The sequence below is a fragment of the Stegostoma tigrinum genome, chromosome 21 (genome assembly GCF_030684315.1).
Source record: "Stegostoma tigrinum isolate sSteTig4 chromosome 21, sSteTig4.hap1, whole genome shotgun sequence".
In the NCBI taxonomy this organism is placed as follows: domain Eukaryota; kingdom Metazoa; phylum Chordata; class Chondrichthyes; order Orectolobiformes; family Stegostomatidae; genus Stegostoma; species Stegostoma tigrinum.
Window position 1 is genome coordinate 13459530 of NC_081374.1, and position 16809 is coordinate 13476338.

At 42.0% G+C, this 16809-nt stretch overlaps 1 protein-coding gene across 2 annotated transcripts in view; it reads right to left on the reverse strand.

Annotated features, from left to right (window-relative positions):
- Positions 1 to 16809, reverse strand: part of LOC125462665 (solute carrier family 26 member 9-like) — a 118682-nt gene that overhangs the window by 60339 nt on the left and 41534 nt on the right. For both annotated transcript variants that reach the window (XM_059653356.1, XM_059653355.1), the window contains 5 exons: positions 10592 to 10702; positions 5637 to 5812; positions 3857 to 4021; positions 3616 to 3768; positions 2787 to 2869 (listed from right to left, as the gene is read on the reverse strand). In XM_059653356.1, the coding sequence (XP_059509339.1) occupies positions 2787 to 2869; positions 3616 to 3768; positions 3857 to 4021; positions 5637 to 5812; positions 10592 to 10702 (688 nt within the window). The remainder of the gene's footprint in view (positions 1 to 2786; positions 2870 to 3615; positions 3769 to 3856; positions 4022 to 5636; positions 5813 to 10591; positions 10703 to 16809) is intronic.

A 16809-nucleotide genomic window follows, 5' to 3' on the forward strand; every position in this document is an offset into this window, starting at 1 on the left:
ATAACATGCCAATAATTGATGACAAAGAGGTTAAGGTAGCTGACGACATTGACACAATCATTAGTATGAAAGAGGTAATATTAGGCAAGCCAATGAAGCTAAAAGTAGAACATTTTTCCTGGCCCTGATGGAATGCATCCCAGGTTACTAAAAGAGATGGCAGGAGAAATAACAAATGCACTCATGGTAATTTTCCAAAATTCACTGGACTCTGGGGCATTTCCAGCAGATTGGAAAAAAGAGATAGATAAAAGGTGGGGAATTATAGGCCAATTAGTTTAACTTCTATAGTGGGGAAAATGGTTGAACCTATCAAGAAAGAAATAGCAAGACATCTAAATAGAAATTGTCCCATTGTGAGGACACAGCAAGCGTTCATGAAGGGCAGATCATGCTTGACAAATTTGCTCGAATTCTACGAAGATATTTCGATCATGGTGGACAGCAGGGACCCCGTAGCTGCAGTATATCTGCATTTCCAAAAGCCATTTGACTGGGAGCCGCACAGCTGACTGCTGCAAAAGATAAAGGTGCACAGCATTACAGGCAATGTACTGGCATGGATTAAGGATTGGTTGACTAACAGGAAGCAAAGAATGGGCATAAATGAATACTATTCTGGTTGGTGATCAGTGACTAGTGGTGTGCCTCAGGGATCAGTGCTGGGACCGCAATTATTTATAATTTACAAAGATGCTTTGGAATTGGAGACCACGTGCAGCATGTCAAAGTTTGCGGATGACGCTAAGATGAGTAGTAGAGCAAAGTGTGCAGAGGACTTTGAAAGTTTGCAAAGAGATGTAGATAATTTAAGTGAGTGGGCAAAGATCTGGCAGATGGAATTCAATGTTGATAAATGTGAATATTACATACATTTTGATAGGATTAACAGTAAAAGGAGTTTTATTTGAATGGTAAAAAATTGCAGCATGCTGCTGTGCAGAGGGATCTGAGTGTCCTTGTGTGTGAATTGCAGAAGGTCAGTTTGCAGATAAAACAGGTAATTAAGAAGGCAAATGGAATTTTGTCCTTCATTGATAGAGGGATTGAGTTTAAAAGCAGGGAGGTTATGTTACAGCTGTATAGGGTACTAGTGAGGCCACACCTGGACTACTATGTACAGTTTTGATCTCCTTACTTGCAAAAGGATGCATTGGCACTGTAGGGGATGCATAGGAGATTTACTTGGTTTTTCCAAAGTTAAGAGAGTTGGCTTTTGAGGAGATGCTAAATATGATGGGATTATAGTCATTGGAATTTAGAAGAATGAGGGAGGATCTTATGGAAACATATGAAATTATGATGTAAATATGTAAGATAGAAGCAGGGAGGTTGTTCCCACTGGTGGGTGAAACTAGAACAAGAGGGCATAGCCTCAAAATGAGGGGGGGACGGATTTAGGACTGAATTGAGGAGGAACTTCTTCACCCAAAGGGTTGTGAATCTGTAGAATTCCCTGCCCAGTGAAGTAGTTGAGGCTTCCTCATTCAATGTATTGAAAGCTAAGAAATGTAATTTTTTTCAATAGTGAAAGAATTAAGGCTTATGGTGAGAGGGTGGATAAGTGGAACTGAGGCCATGAAAAGAACAGCCATGATCTTATTGAATGGCAAGCAGGCTAGAAGGGCCAGATGGCCTACTCCTGCTCTTGCTTCTCGTGTTCTTCATCCTCACCCTTGTTTCCAAATCCCTCTATGGTTTCACTCCTCACTTCCTCTCTAACCTCCTCCAGGCCATTGCAATTCAAGGTATCTGTGCACATCTAACTCTGGTCTCTTGCTTGCAGTATGGCTCTATTACTCTATGATAGTCAGTTATCTAAGCCTTACCCTTTCTAAACTTTGTTCTGTAAATCTTTTGGATAGAAACAATGCGCAAGGGTATGGGGCAAAATCAAGGGATTGGTATTTGGTACCGATACTAAGTTGAAGAACTAGTGCAGACATGATGGGTCAAATTCCTCCTTCTGCACTGTAACATTTTTCTGTTTTTCTGAACCTTCCATTCCGTCCATATTTCCTTCTTCTTTTGAGACACTCTTCCAAAATTATCTCGTTTTTGGCTATCTGCCATCATATGTGGTTTGGAAGCCATATTTTGCTTCGTGATGCTCCTGTGAAAAGCCTTGGGGCATTTTCACAGAAACCGTACCAAGTGGAAGTAGGCCATTTGGCCCATCAAGCCCTCATAACCTCCAAAGAGCATCCCACCCCCCAACAACTGCCACACACACACTATCCCTGTATTTTCCATGCCTAATCCACCTAACCTGCACACCTTTTGACTGTGGGAGGAAACTGGAGCACCCGAAGGAAATACACGCAGACACAGGGAGAATGTGCAAACCCTACACAGTCACCCAAAGGTGGAATCAAACCCAGGTCCCTGGTGCTGTGATGTAGCAGTGCTAACCATTGAGACACCGTGCTGCCTTTGTTATGGTAAGGGCATTGTAAAAATACAAGTTATTGTTGAATTATTTTCCACCTTTGAATATTAGAAAATCAGGTGCAAACAACACAACTGTCACTCAATTTAAACTAACAGATGAAAACCTGACATGTCAGAACTTTTGTATATTCTGCCAAATATGAAGCTAACTCCCCAAATCCCTCCCAGTGGCCAAATTCAGATTGTGACTCTCCTAATCTGCAAAATAAGACGGTGATCATAGATCAGGTCCGGACATTGGGGTTGTGTTTGACTCAGTTTTGTTGTATTATACATCTGTTAGAATTTGCCAGCAGGAATCTTAAAGAAAGTAAGTTATATTTTTTAATACTAACCCCAGGGGAATCTCTCCGACAACATCTATACCAAATTTTTGTGGTAATCTTGCACCTCCTGAGATTGCTGTGGTAACAATGACCTGGAAGTGAAAACATAACAATATTTTAAAGAAGAGCAAGAAAACTATTTCCCTCCACCCTTTTCTGCTCAGGCACAAGCAACTCCCTGCTACTTCCACCCGAGGTCCCATGAAGCTTAGTTTGCCATTGTAGGCAAGTCATTCCTTATGGAATAAAAAAAATTGAATCCTTGAATTTTGAATTACTCAGAGCTAGGGGACCATTGAGGGCCCCAGTGATTTCTCCATGACAATACTTCAGCAATTCAAAGTTGACGTGGCAATCAATTTATACCCTTTTCACCTGTAGTATACATTGAGTGGCCATTTGAAATTTGGCATTCTTGTGTTTATCCTGAAGAGTGCAAGACAAAAAGGCTCAGCAACACAGCGCACTTTTCAGCAAAATTCCAGGGCTGTGCTATTGAGCAACTGATTTCATTGACTTTGCTGAGAAAGCCACATAACATTCAGCAGAACAGATATCATTGACAATCACTCATTCAAAATTTTGTCACTAAGTTCAATTTGTTCTTCCTCATAAGCACTCCACTGATAACGGCACAGGGAAAAGAAAAATGGGAACATTTCTGGCCTGAACACTCAATATCAAATTCAGTGATAAGTTTGTTCATTGATTCACGAGAATATGTACCATTCAATGACTGTTAGAGGAGCAGTTTAGACTTCAAGTGTAAACAACTTATAACTTTAGAAGCTGTTATTGAAATCCACCAAAAAAATGAAAGCTCTGAATCGTTACTTACCAAAATAGTTTCCATTGGGATAGGGATTGGAAGTTTGTGTTTAAATCTGACATTAATCTCCTTGACAATGAACAGGAGCACACCAGTAATTATAGCAAAAATCAGCGCTGCTACATTGGTTTTGGGAAGGTTTTTACAGATGTCAATGAATGTCTGGTTAGAAAAAAAGTACAACATTAGCCTGTATCTCAAAATACAGAAATGAAAATATTGCATTAATGGCTTGTTATCAGTTACTTACATATATTATTGCCAGTGGACCACTGTAAGCGTGAATGGTCAGTCCGAAGATGTATTTCAACAGTGAGATTAAGATTTGTAACCCAGCTGCTGTCATGAATCCTCTGATAAAGGATTCGGAGAGATAGATGGAGATAAATCCAAACTGAACAAAGCCCAAGCAAATCTGTCAATTAACAAGAAGGAAGGCTATCATTCAATTCTTCTTTATATATCTGAATTTTTTAACTGCAACTATTCACTGAATAGCCTGCCCTTCTTCCCACACAATGACAGTGGAAAGTAGGCACCATAGTATAATGTCATTGGATGTTGGGTCAATGACTTGGGAACATGGGCCTGAACTCCACCACAGCAGCTGGTGGAATTTAAACTTAAATTAATGAAATTGAAATTGTACACTAGTTCCAGCAATGATGACCGTCATCCAGCTACTGTGTAAATAGTCATCAGATTCACAAATGTCCTTCGGGGAAAGAAACATGCCATCTCTATATTCTTGTCTGATTACCGTCTTCTGTTCTCCAATGGCCTTGCATCATCATTCATTTGATATTCAGCCATTCCGACCTTGCACCGTCTCACAGGCCTCGCCTTTTTTTCTTTACTCCCTGTACCTTGCCTCTATAATTGCTTAAAAAACTATTACATCTCGAAATTTCTCCATCTCTGATATGAGCCCAATGATCTGGCCCTCTGGATATTGGATTAAAGGTTTGGGTTGCTGGGAGAATTTGCAGGATTGGGCATGTTCCCAGTGTAGCTGGGGATTAAAAACAAAATTGGCAACCTGCTGAAATGAAATGGGATGGGAATGATTTGAGTTGAAGGTCCAGTTACTGACCATTTTCAAAGGAGTTGAGACACCCTCTCCACTGGAGTGGTCCCCACTACCATCCCACTGCTGAATGTGGATCCTGCCATCTGTTAGAAATGGACTCCTGGTGACCATTGATTCCCCCTGTTAATTCACTACAGCCCCCAGCTCCCCACTTACTACAAGCTGCAATAGACCACAAATGTAGCCATAAGGCATTCATTCATGACATTCCTTCCTACTGATGGGCCTACAGCTGTGTCCAGGCTTAACTTGAACAAAGGGTACCACCAAAATGGTCCTTCAGCCTCATTGATGATGCTCACTTTCTTGGTTGGCCTGCTGGCCGCTACTAAACAATTGTTCCTCCCGCCTATGCATTCCCAATTTCCTGGAACAGCCTGTATCTTGGCTACCTCTGGCAAGATCCTGCAGGTGGTATAGTGTAGGAACTGTGGAGAAGAGGGAAGAGGGAGTCTCAGACATAATTGGGATGATGACCGGCACAACAGGATTCCAACATCCACCATTAAACCAGCCCAGTAAGTCTACTTTTCACTCCACAGGAGTTGTCTGAGCAACTGAGCTTTATATTATTTCCTCTGAAGTGATTTTGTTCCATTACTTTATGGGCAGAGAAACAGAGTTAATATTTAGACTTCAGTTTGACTATTCATCAGGGTTCTGAAGAAGAGTCATATAGACTTGAAATGTTAGCTCTCTTTCTCCCTCCATGGATACTGCCAGACCTGCTGAGTTTCTCCGGCATTCTGTGTGTTCATTTCAAATTTCCAGCATCTGCAGCAATTTACTTCTGTTTGATTTAGCCCCATTTTGTGAACAAAAACAAACATAGAATAAAAGAAGAATTAAACAGTTTGTTCTCCTTGGAGTTGAAATATGCTTCCAATCTAATTTGCCTTAATGACTTCCATCTGACGGGTAATATTTCTGAATTGTTTACCTGTATTACAGCTGTTAAGCAAGTTACAGTTCCCGCAATTCTCATACGATATGCATTCATAGCGGCATTATCTGTGATTGTTTCATTCAGAGTTTCATTGAAATGTTGAAATTTTTCAAGAGGAGCCTCATTTTGAACCACGGTCCCAACTATAATGCTCAACACAGCAAAGGTACCTGTTGAAAACATGAAGAGTGACTAGCATGAGAAACCTGTGAGACGATATTTTGATGTATTACATTGTCCTGACCCGTGCTTAGGATTTTCCCACATAGGCCAGAAGGTCATGGGATAGAATCTTACGTCCTTCCCCGTGGTACACGTAATGTTGATGGGCGATTTATCAGATGGGATGACAGTTCCTCCGTGTGTCCATCCTGATTAAATTTGATGTGGGAAGGCCCAAATGTCAGGGATGGGTGCTAGATGAATGACAGGAGCCTGGCGCATTGAGCAGAATGAGAGGTTGGTGTTGTGGTGGGTGGTGAAAGGCACATGAAGCTACAATCATCAGACTTGACTATCCATGTGGGATAATTAAACCTGATATGGCACAAATGACAGGTCCTTGTGTACAGATGCTGGGAATTGACTATTCCAGCTGTCCTTTAGCATTCCCTTCTGAGGGTGGTCTTTGAAGATAACTTACCCCCATCTGCCCTCGTGGAACCACAACACCTCTTCTTTTGTCTATCTCCACTACTACAGCCTCTCTTGCAGCATACATATCTTGGAACTTTGCTATCTTCTGGGATTTGCAATTATAATGATTTATAGTACAGCAATATTCTTCATGTTAGTTTATGCTCAAGAGAGACATCCTGTCTTTCAGAGCAATCTGTGTCAGTCACTGGGTACTGAGCATAAGGAGCAGGATTGATCCAGGATGACTTATCTTCTGATTTTGTTCTCCTTTCTTTAAACTAATATTCTTACTTTCTTTTGCCATCTTCTCATGATAGCACAACTGAAAGCAGAATCTTCCAGAGGGAGTGTTTTGGTAGTAAAACATGACACCTGGTCACTGTATGCTGGGTAAAATCTATACATTCTGGTCTAATCCTTTAATCTGAAGGAATACTAAGATACATTCACTGCTCCTACACTCCGTAGACAGATATCAGTGCTCAAACCAAGCGTTGTTTGAAGAATCAGCGTTATAGTATAATTGACTTACCTCTGACTGGCATTCCCTTTCAGTGTAGAGGTTACACAACCATTGAAGTGTTTTGAAGAGCACACAATTTGAACATGAATTCAAACCCTTCCAAAGCTCAATCTCTGCCACCTAAGATGGTAAGGGCAGCAGACTGATAGAAACACCACCATAAGTTCCCCTCCAAGCCACTCACCAACCTGATTTTGAAATATATCACCATTCCTTCAGTGTTGCTGGGGAAAGTTCCTGGAACTCTCTTCCTAACAGCACGGTAGGTGTATTTACACCACATGGACTACAGCAGTTCAAGTTGGTGGCCGACTTTCACCTTCTCAAGGCAAACCAGGTGTGACCCAAATTGCCGGCTTAGCCACTGATATCAATATAATACACAACAAAAATATACATCTTTTAGAAGTTTTAATTACTTGGGCTAACACTCTGGAAAGGAATCATGACAAAATAAAAGTTTGCCCAGAAACACCAGGTTTGGATCAGAATTTTGAGTGAGCCTGAAACTGTGATTTTGGCTGGACTTCAATTTGTCCTCACTGCTCATTATTATCATTCAGGCATCACAATGCAGCTCACCGATTGGGGTATAGTTATTTTCATCCAGCATTCAGGTCCACAGGTAAGTCTTGAGTGAGGGAGCCTTTTGAAAGTGTTGGTTGTTGGCGGGAAAGGGGTTTGGAGGTGGGAGGCAGATGGGATCGGAGTGTGTGGTGAAGGCTGGCTGACAATAGTCAAAAATTGTTTTGTGGATCCAGCAGCAGACCTTCATTCTTTCTGACTTCGTGCAAAGAACATTTTTAAGTTGTTGCAAGTGTCTTGCACTGTTTGTTATACACCTAGAGTGAAGAACACAAGAATCAGCAGCAGGAGAGGAAAATTCACCCCCATAAGCCTGCTCCACCATGGCTGATCTCATCTTGGCCTCAAGTCCACTTTCCTGCCCTTTCCCCATAGCCCCTTAATCCATTATTAGTTAAAAATCTGCTTATGTCCTCCTTAAATTGGCTCAATGTCCCAGCATATATTGCACTCTGGGGTAATGATTTCAACAGATTTACCCCCTTTTGAGAAAAGTAACTCCTCCTCATCTCTATTTTAAATCTGCCACCCCTTGGCCTAAAACTACGACCTCTTATTCCAGATTCCTCTACATCTAGAGAAAACATCTACTCTGCGCCTATTTTGTCAATCTCCTTTAGCATCTTTAGCATACCTCAGCTAGATCTGTGCTCATCTTTCTAAACACAAGAGAGTGTAGGCCTGAACAGCGTAATCTGTCCTCATGAGACAAACCTTTCATCTCTGAAATCAATCTAGTTGAACCTTCTCTAAGCTGCTTCCAAGACAATTTCATACTGATGGCAATCTTTGAGCAGTCTCTGGGAAATTAGGCATCCAGGCTGAAATTGGATACAAGAGCGTCATTTCAGGTGGGTGACAAGGACAAAATAGCCACAAGCAATTTAAGAGCAGCCTCTGGGCTTTTCCCATCATAAACCTCTGCTCTGCAAGAATGGTTACCATTGTGCCCATTTCATGAATTCGAATAGGCCCAAGAATGGCCAACATCTGGATTGGTCTGGAATAACTCAGGGATTCAAAGATGAGTATTACAAATGCTATTTCTCTTAGCAAAACTTGATAATTCTGTATTTTTGCCCCTCCCGTAATGTTGGATTCCTCAGGAGAGGATGGGAGTGTTTACTCCTGATATTCCAGGCAATGCTCCCTGTAAACCACTCAGCTGTGCTGAAGATCACCCATTAAGGTACGATCTCCAGCTGCTGCTATGTATGGACTTCAGACCCAGCGGCTGGAAAAATTAGAGGGAAAGTATGTTCCAAGTATCATGAATATTGGGCTCAAAGAGAAGCAAAATACAAAGGATGCTGGAGATCTGAAATAAAAACAGAGAATGTTGGAAAAGTTCAGTAGGTCTGGCAAAATCTGTGTTGAGAGATGCAGAATTACACTTTGAGTCCAATAGGGCTCTTCTTCAGGAGCATTCTCTGTTTTTCTCTCATGAATGTGGGACTTGCTTGATGGCTAAGTTTCCACATGTTTACGTTAGAACCCGACATTTTTTTCCTTTAAATCCTGTCCATACTGCTACTTAAGGTCATTTTGCCACGTATGGTACATTTAGATCTAAAATGTAATTCTATGCCTTTTCACAAACCAAACCCAAAATGCTGAAGCAACTACACTCAACCTGCTGAGCAATGGATCAGAACGTATTAGAGATCATATCACCTCATGAGATCAAACTGTTTACTGTCGCTCATGAGATCAAACTGATTACTATCGATTTCTGTAGACTCTATAAACCCAACATCCTTCTGAGATTTCTGTGCATCTCCAGCTGTCTCCCGTTGTGCATTGATTTTCATTACTTCTCTATTGGCTGCCCCGTCTTCAGATGCTGAGATGCTGAGCTCTAGAATCACCACCCTAAATTGCACCGCCTCTTTATTTCTGTCCAAATCTTTAAGATGGACCTTAAAATTCCCTGATCAGATTTAGTCACTTGTCTTAATGAAGTGGTACTGTGCCAAATTGGGTGGGAAAATATTCTTAAAAAGAGACTTAATTTGACTACAATAAGTGTGCTGTACAAGTTGTTTTATGTTAATGAATGTGTCATGGATGGGACTACATTCATTTTACATTCTTGTAGTTCTTGCAGAAATTTGCTACACATGATGTGTATTCTTGTCTTGTGACCATGCGTCAACAGTCAACTGTTCATATTCATAATGAAAATCTATTCCACACCTATTCCCATTTGCAATTTCTGACACAAATTAATCACCATCTCAGATATGCCTTGAAGAATTTTATGAAGAATTTTGCTAAGTGACAAAGTTAACAGGTATGACCACTCCCTGAGAAAGACAAACAGCAGATATGTATTTTGGAAACAAATTCATTCATGAGTTTTAAGCATCATCAGGCAGACCAACATTTGTTGATGATCCCGAATTGCCCTGGAGAAGGTCATAGCAGCGTGCTTGAACTGTTGTAATCCAAATGGTATGGATCTGCACACCAGTGCTCTTAGTGAGGGAATTCCAAGGTTACTGTACAATGATATTGAGGAACCAGTAACATTGTTCCAAGTCAGAATGGTGCATGACTTGTAGTAAAATACATTCTGATTGCGTCAGAATTTCTGGAAACACACAGTAGCTCGGCTGCTACCTGAAAAAGGACATCCTTTAATGTCATACTTCAACGGAATTGTTTTTCTTCTAAAAGTTTCACCTGAAACATTAGCTTAACCTCATATTTTGGCACTGACTAGCTCATTGTAATTCATCTTCTGATTACATACCTTCCTTGTTGATTCAAGAATAGTATGAACAGAGGGACACTGTTTTTTTCTGTTTAATGGTTTGTTGAGCGAAGCATAATATGAGATGAGAATGACATGCATAGTCAAAATGAAGGCAATAGAAATAAGATCAGAACTTAAAAAAGAACAAACAGCTTAGTTATTACAGATAGTATCAGATACTGTGAAGTATTCTAAGGAATTGTCATTGGCCTGGAACATTAACTCTGGATATCTCTCCACAAACGCAGCCGGGCCGGTTGCATAATTCCAGGATATTCTGCTTTTACTTCCAAATTGAGCAGTATTTTGCCTTTGTCCCATAAAGGGTTCTTTCCAGTAAAATATTGATATTCACTTTGGTTTTCATCATCTTACAAATAAGTGTTCTAAAAGTACAAGGCATATCATGCTAAGAATTAAAAAAAATCAGAAGGATAGACAAACCTGGGACCATGTGATGTATGCTTCCAAGGAAGAAGTAGACAAGAAGAGGAAAAAATGAGGAATATAATCCATTGACTGGTGGGAGACTGGCCAGCAAAGCAAATGCCATTCCTATTAAAGAAAACACATCTTAATTGAAAGCAACACGTTACCATCTAAATCGTGAGTATACACCACTGCAGTTAGCAACAAAGACACATTTTTTTCTTTGATATCATTGACAATGTGGGCAAAAGTCCTAGTGATGAATGGGACAAGTTCTCATCATCTTCACCCCAATTCTAAACTACGTAATATGATGATGAGATGACAGAGCGGGAATGTGACTAGGTTACACAGGTTGAAAATAATTTGGAATGCAGATTCAAGTCCTCCCTCACTCCACCACCAGCACCACTCACCCACTGCCCAATTTAAATTCCATCTATAAATTTGGATTATAAAGTTAGTCGTATCAATAAACATATAACCATTGTTGATTGTGGTAAATACCTGGTTGACTAATACCCTTTAGGGAATGAAATCTCATCTGACCTACCATGAGACCAGACCCACACCAATGCGTTTGACTTGATCATAATTAGTCTTTGAAATGACCAAGTCATCCTCTTGGTTTAAGGTCAATTAGGAATAGGCAGAAAATGCTGGTCTTCCCACGGTGCCCACATTGCATGAATTTGGATTAGGTTTATTGTTACATGTACTCATATGAGTACAGTGAAACGTTGCCGCTTACAAGCTATCTTAGAAATAAAACCAAGAGAGGGCATGCTCTTTTAATATCCAGTTCTCTACAATTGGGGAAAGACAACCAACTAAAGTCTTTCTGACAAAATGCCTTAGATACACATTAATAGTTCCTAGTACCTAGCACAATTGAGAAATGCTTTTAGACAAGTTGTAACTATCAAGAAAGCTAAATCCCTGTTAACAAAGTGTGGTGCTGGATGAACGCAGCGGCCAAGCAGCACCTCAGGAGCACAAAAGCTGACGTTTCGGGCCTAGACCCTCCATCAGAGAGGGAGATGGGGTGAGGGTTCTGGAATAAATAGGGAGAGAGGGGGAGGTGGACCGAAGATGGAGAGAAAAGAAGATAGGTGGAGAGGAGAGTATAGGTGGGGAGGAAGGGAGGGGATAGGTCAGTACAGGGAAGACGGGCAGGTCAAGGAGGTGGAATGAGGTTAGTAGGTAGGAAATGGAGGTGCGGCTTGAGGTGGGAGGAAGGGACGGGTGAGGGGAAGAACAGGTTAGGGAGGCGGAGACAGGCTGGGCTGGTTTTGGGATGCAGTGGGTGGAGGGGACGAGCTGGGCTGGTTGTGTGATGCAGTGGGGGGAAGGGATGAACTGGGCTGGTTTTGGGATGCGGTGGGAGAAGGGGAGATTTTAAAGCTGGTGAAGTCCACATAGATACCATTGAGCTGCAGGGTTCCCAAGCGGAATATGAGTTGCTGTTCCTGCAACCTTCGGGTGGCATCATTGTGGCACTGCAGGAGGCCCATGATGGACATGTCATCTAAAGAATGGGAGGGGGAGTTGAAATGGTTCGCGACTGGGAGGTGCAGTTATTCATTGCGAACCGAGCGGAGGTGTTCTGTAAAGCGGTCCCCAAGCGTCCGCTTGGTTTCCCCAATGTAGAGGAAGCCACACCGGGTACAATGGATACAGTATACCACATTGGCAGATGTGCAAGTGAACATCTGCTTGATATGGAAAGTCACCTTGGGGCCTGGGATAGGGGTGAGGGAGGAAGTGTGGGGGCAAGTGTAGCATTTCCTGCGGTTGCAGCGGAAGGTGCCGGGTGTGGTGGGGTTGGAGGGGAGTGTGGAACGAACAAGGGAGTCACGGAGAGAGTGGTCTCTGTGGAAGGCAGACAAGGGTGGGATGTAAAAATATCTTGAGTGGTGGGGTCAGATTGTAGATGGCGGAAGTGTTGGAGGATGATGCATTGTATCCGGAGGTTGGTGGGGTGGTGTGTGAGAATGAGGCGGATCCTCTTGGGGCAGTTGTGGCGGGGGCGGGGTGTGAGGGATATGTTGCGGGAAATGCAGGAGACGCGGTCAAGGGCGTTCTCGACCACTGCAGGGGGAAAGTTGCAGTCCTGGAAAAACTTGGACATCTGGGATGTGTGGGAGTGGAATGCCTCATTCCGGAGAAACCACTCTCTCCGTGACTCCCTTGTTCGCTCCACACTCCCCTCCAACCCCACTACCCCCGGCACCTTCCCCTGCAACAGCAGGAAGTGCTACACTTGCCCCCACACCTCCTCCCTCATCCCCATCCCAGGCCCCAAGATGTCTTTCCATACTAAGCAGATGTTCACCTGCACATCTGCCAATGTGGTATACTGTATCCATTGTACCCAGTGTGGCTTCCTCTACATTGGGGAAACCAAGTGGAGGCTTGGGGACCGCTTTGCAGAACACCTCCGCTCAGTTCGCAATAAACAACTGCACCTCCCAGTCGCGAACCATTTTAACTCCCCCTCCCATTCCTCAGACGACATGTCCATCATGGGCCTCCTGCAGTGCCACAACGATGCCACCCGAAGGTTGCAGGAACAGCAACTCATATTCTGCTTGGGAACCCTGCAGCCCAATGGTATCAATGTGGACTTCACCAGCTTCAAAATCTCCCCTTCCCCCACTGCATCCCAAAACCAGCCCAGTTCATCCCTTCCCCCCACTGCATCACACAACCAGCCCAGCTTGTCCCCTCCCCCCACTGCATCCCAAAACCAGCCCAGCCTGTCTCTGCCTCCCTAACCTGTTCTTCCTCTCACCCATCCCTGCCTCCCATCTCAAGCTGCACCTCCATTTCCTACCTACTAACCTCATCCCACCTCCTTGACCTGCCCGTCTTCCCTGTACTGACCTATCCCCTCCCTACCTCCCCACCTATACTCTCCTCTCCACCTATCTTCTTTTCTCTCCATCTTCGGTCCGCCTCCCCCTCTCTCCCTAATTATTCCAGAACCCTCTCCCCATGTCACTCTCTGATGGAGGGTCTTGGCCCAAAACGTTTTGTGCTCCTGAGATGCTGCTTGGCCTGCTGCGTACATCCAGCTTCACACTTTGTTATCTTGGATTCTCCAGCATCTGCAGTTCCCATTATCTCTGAGCTAAATCCCTGCGTTTGTTTTCTTCTCTGTAAGCCAAAAAAATCTGTAGATCGGACCTGCTTTAGTAACTGTTCTTGTACGTAAAGTTTTTTTTAGTTTGCAAATAAAAGTTCTCTATAATTAGAGGACCGAAGACACACAAAGGAATTAATTTTACAGCAATTCCGTTATGTTGTAATCTCTCTTCCTGTGTAATCAATGAACGATTTGTGCTGTTGGATGACTTTGCAAAATTTCAAGTTACATCACAACGTTTGCAAACCCAGGTTAATATGCTGCTTGCCATGGACAAGCCTCCTCCTCATGTTTAAATTGTTTCCTTCTACAAACTGTTTTACTTGGATCTCCAGGTTCACTTAAGAATGTTGGAAAGTTTGCAATAATCATAATGGAAGTCTATGGTTACTGTGTAGTCAAAAAAGATAGCTTATAATAATTCTTTCATTTATATAGTTTATGCAGCACCTTATCATATCTCAAATGCACACAATGTATGGTTTTTTGCCGTTCAATTACTTAAGTTTGAATTGCTTTGGAAATAGTTGAATTAAATTGCATATAAACTAGTTTTACAATGAATTCAGTCCACTGGTCAGACCACATGAAGACCTATGGGAACGTAAGATTCTTATCAATACATTTAAGCAAACAATGTTAATACAGGATAAACCAGTTTATATATGTCACTGGCAACAGGAATTCTTTGCAGTGAATAGGTAAACAAGGGGAAAAATTAGTAGAATGTCTGTGGTGAATTCGAATGGAAATATGAGTTGGAACCCATATCCAAACTTAGATAGCACTTTCAGATCAGGGGCTCAGGCAATTTCGCCAAAATGGCTACCTCTTGCTCTGTAAAACTCTCATGGTTTTACTTCAGTATATGGAAGCCATCAGAATAATTGAAGAAAAGAATCTTCTATTGAATGCTTATCCTGGTGAAACTTCAAAATGCAGTAAATAGATCAAAACAGTGTTAGAACAAATGGTGACACTAAATCTGTAATATCCGAGTGTCTCAGCCTCAGGTTCAAAGGGAGCAGTGAAGAAATTGCAAATCTTCTGGGTTTAATCTTCCAAAGTTTCCTCCGTTCAGGGATTGACACTTTACATTGGACAAATATAAATGTAATTCCATCATTTAAAATAGATAGAAGAGAGAAATCAGGAAATTATAGACCTGTCAATCTAGCATCTGTCATGGGGAAGTTATTGAAAGTTATAATTAAGGATGGAGTTACTGAGTGCTTAAAGTAATTTGAGCTGATGAGAAAGAGCCAAACTGGATTTGCAAAAATCAGGTCATGTCAAACAAATCTAATTAAGTCCTTTATTGTAGACAGGTGAATATCTAGAGATATTGTTTATTTGGCCTTTCAGAAGGCATGAAATAAAGTTCCACATTAGAGAAAAAGATAAAATGAAAGCACAAAGAACTGAAGACACATTATGGACCTGGTTGAGTTTGAGGGACAATGGCTATACAAAAGTTGAAAGCAAGTGACTACAAGTGCCTCTCATGTATTCACAGTATTGATTATTGACTCGGGCATTGTGGAACTTTTCTAATTACACAATAATTAGTAGTATGGAGTAGCATTTAGCAAGGTGCCGGAGGGGTCCAGTGCCTAGTAACAAGTCTGATGGCAATCAATTGACCAGGCTGCTGGGAATACTAATGGAAGTCACTAATTGACAACGGGAACTCTACTACTGAGGCTCCCGAGTCTGCAGGGGATATTTCAATCCAGGATATTCCCCCAACATCCTCCTGCACCTCCAAAACAACTAGAGTTGAGATTTCACCCCTGAGAGCTGCTGGCCAGGTAGGTGCTCTCCATTGGAAATAATGGCTGCTACCATTTGTGTACAAGGGTTTTCATCAGGGATCATTGTTGAATTCAGGAGAAAGGTAAGTGAGGGTGGGATGGAAGTTTTCAGGAGGATGCAGGATAGGAGTGAGAAGGGAATCAGACTAAATGGTAGGGATAATCACTCTCTGAAGGCTCCCCCTTCTCCTGATCAGTCACTTCGTGCTATTGAATGGTTGCAAGGAAGCCCAACCACTTTCTGGTTTCCCCACACAGTGAATCCCCCATCTGTCATCAGTAGAATAACAGAAGATGACCCTAAGTGGTCCTTAACGGCTGAGTTAAAGGCCTCAAATGGCGGCTGGGCAGGAAGACTGTCCTCGAAGCCTTTCCAACCATCCATAATCCAGGGGAGAGCAACAAACTCTCTAATCCTCATCTGAATCAATCATGGCACGTCCCCTTCGTGCATCATTTATATTGAAGAAAATAAAGTGTAGATCAAAGTATTTTCTCAATGATGAAAAGCTATAGGCTAAGGTAGATACAAAGCAATATCTTGGTCTGTCTACACAGATCACCAAAATGTTGTGGTCAGGTAAAATAAAATAATCAAAAAAGGGTAATGAAATTTTCAGCCTTTTTAACTGGGAGTCTAGAATATAAATAGAAGAATGTTTTGGTGGAAGCCTGTTTAATTCACCACTAGACTACTGCGTCCAGTCCTAGCCACCACAGTTTAGAACTGCAATAAAAGTGTTGGAAGCAGATCAGTGCAGCTTCAATAGAATGCTACCATGTTTAGGTTAAAATGTTTAACTCTAAGGTTTTGGTAATGGAGAGAGATTACATGAGTTAGATTCGCATTCTCTGGAATACATACAAATAATTAAGGGATGACTTGATTGATGCTTTTAAGGTGTTGAAATAAATTCACATGTTAGATGCAGAGAAATGTTTTCCACTGTTTAAGGACAAGGGATATAACCTCAAAGCAAAAGTAGACCACACAGGAGAGATATAAGGGACCTCTTCTTCACATGAAGGAGGATGTGGCAGTCTCTCTCACTAAGAACAGCTTAAATAACAACTTAATTAAATCTGAGATCAAAAGATTTCAGCTGGTGAAGAAAACTAAGGGGTGTGGAGTTTAGACAAGTGGAGGTAGGATATAGATTGGTGAATAAATGGTAGAACAGTCTCAAAAGTGTCAAATGTCTTGCTGATGTTTCTATGTTCCAATGCAGCTACAAGGATTTGAAGAACTCAAATGTGGAATTCAATGGCAT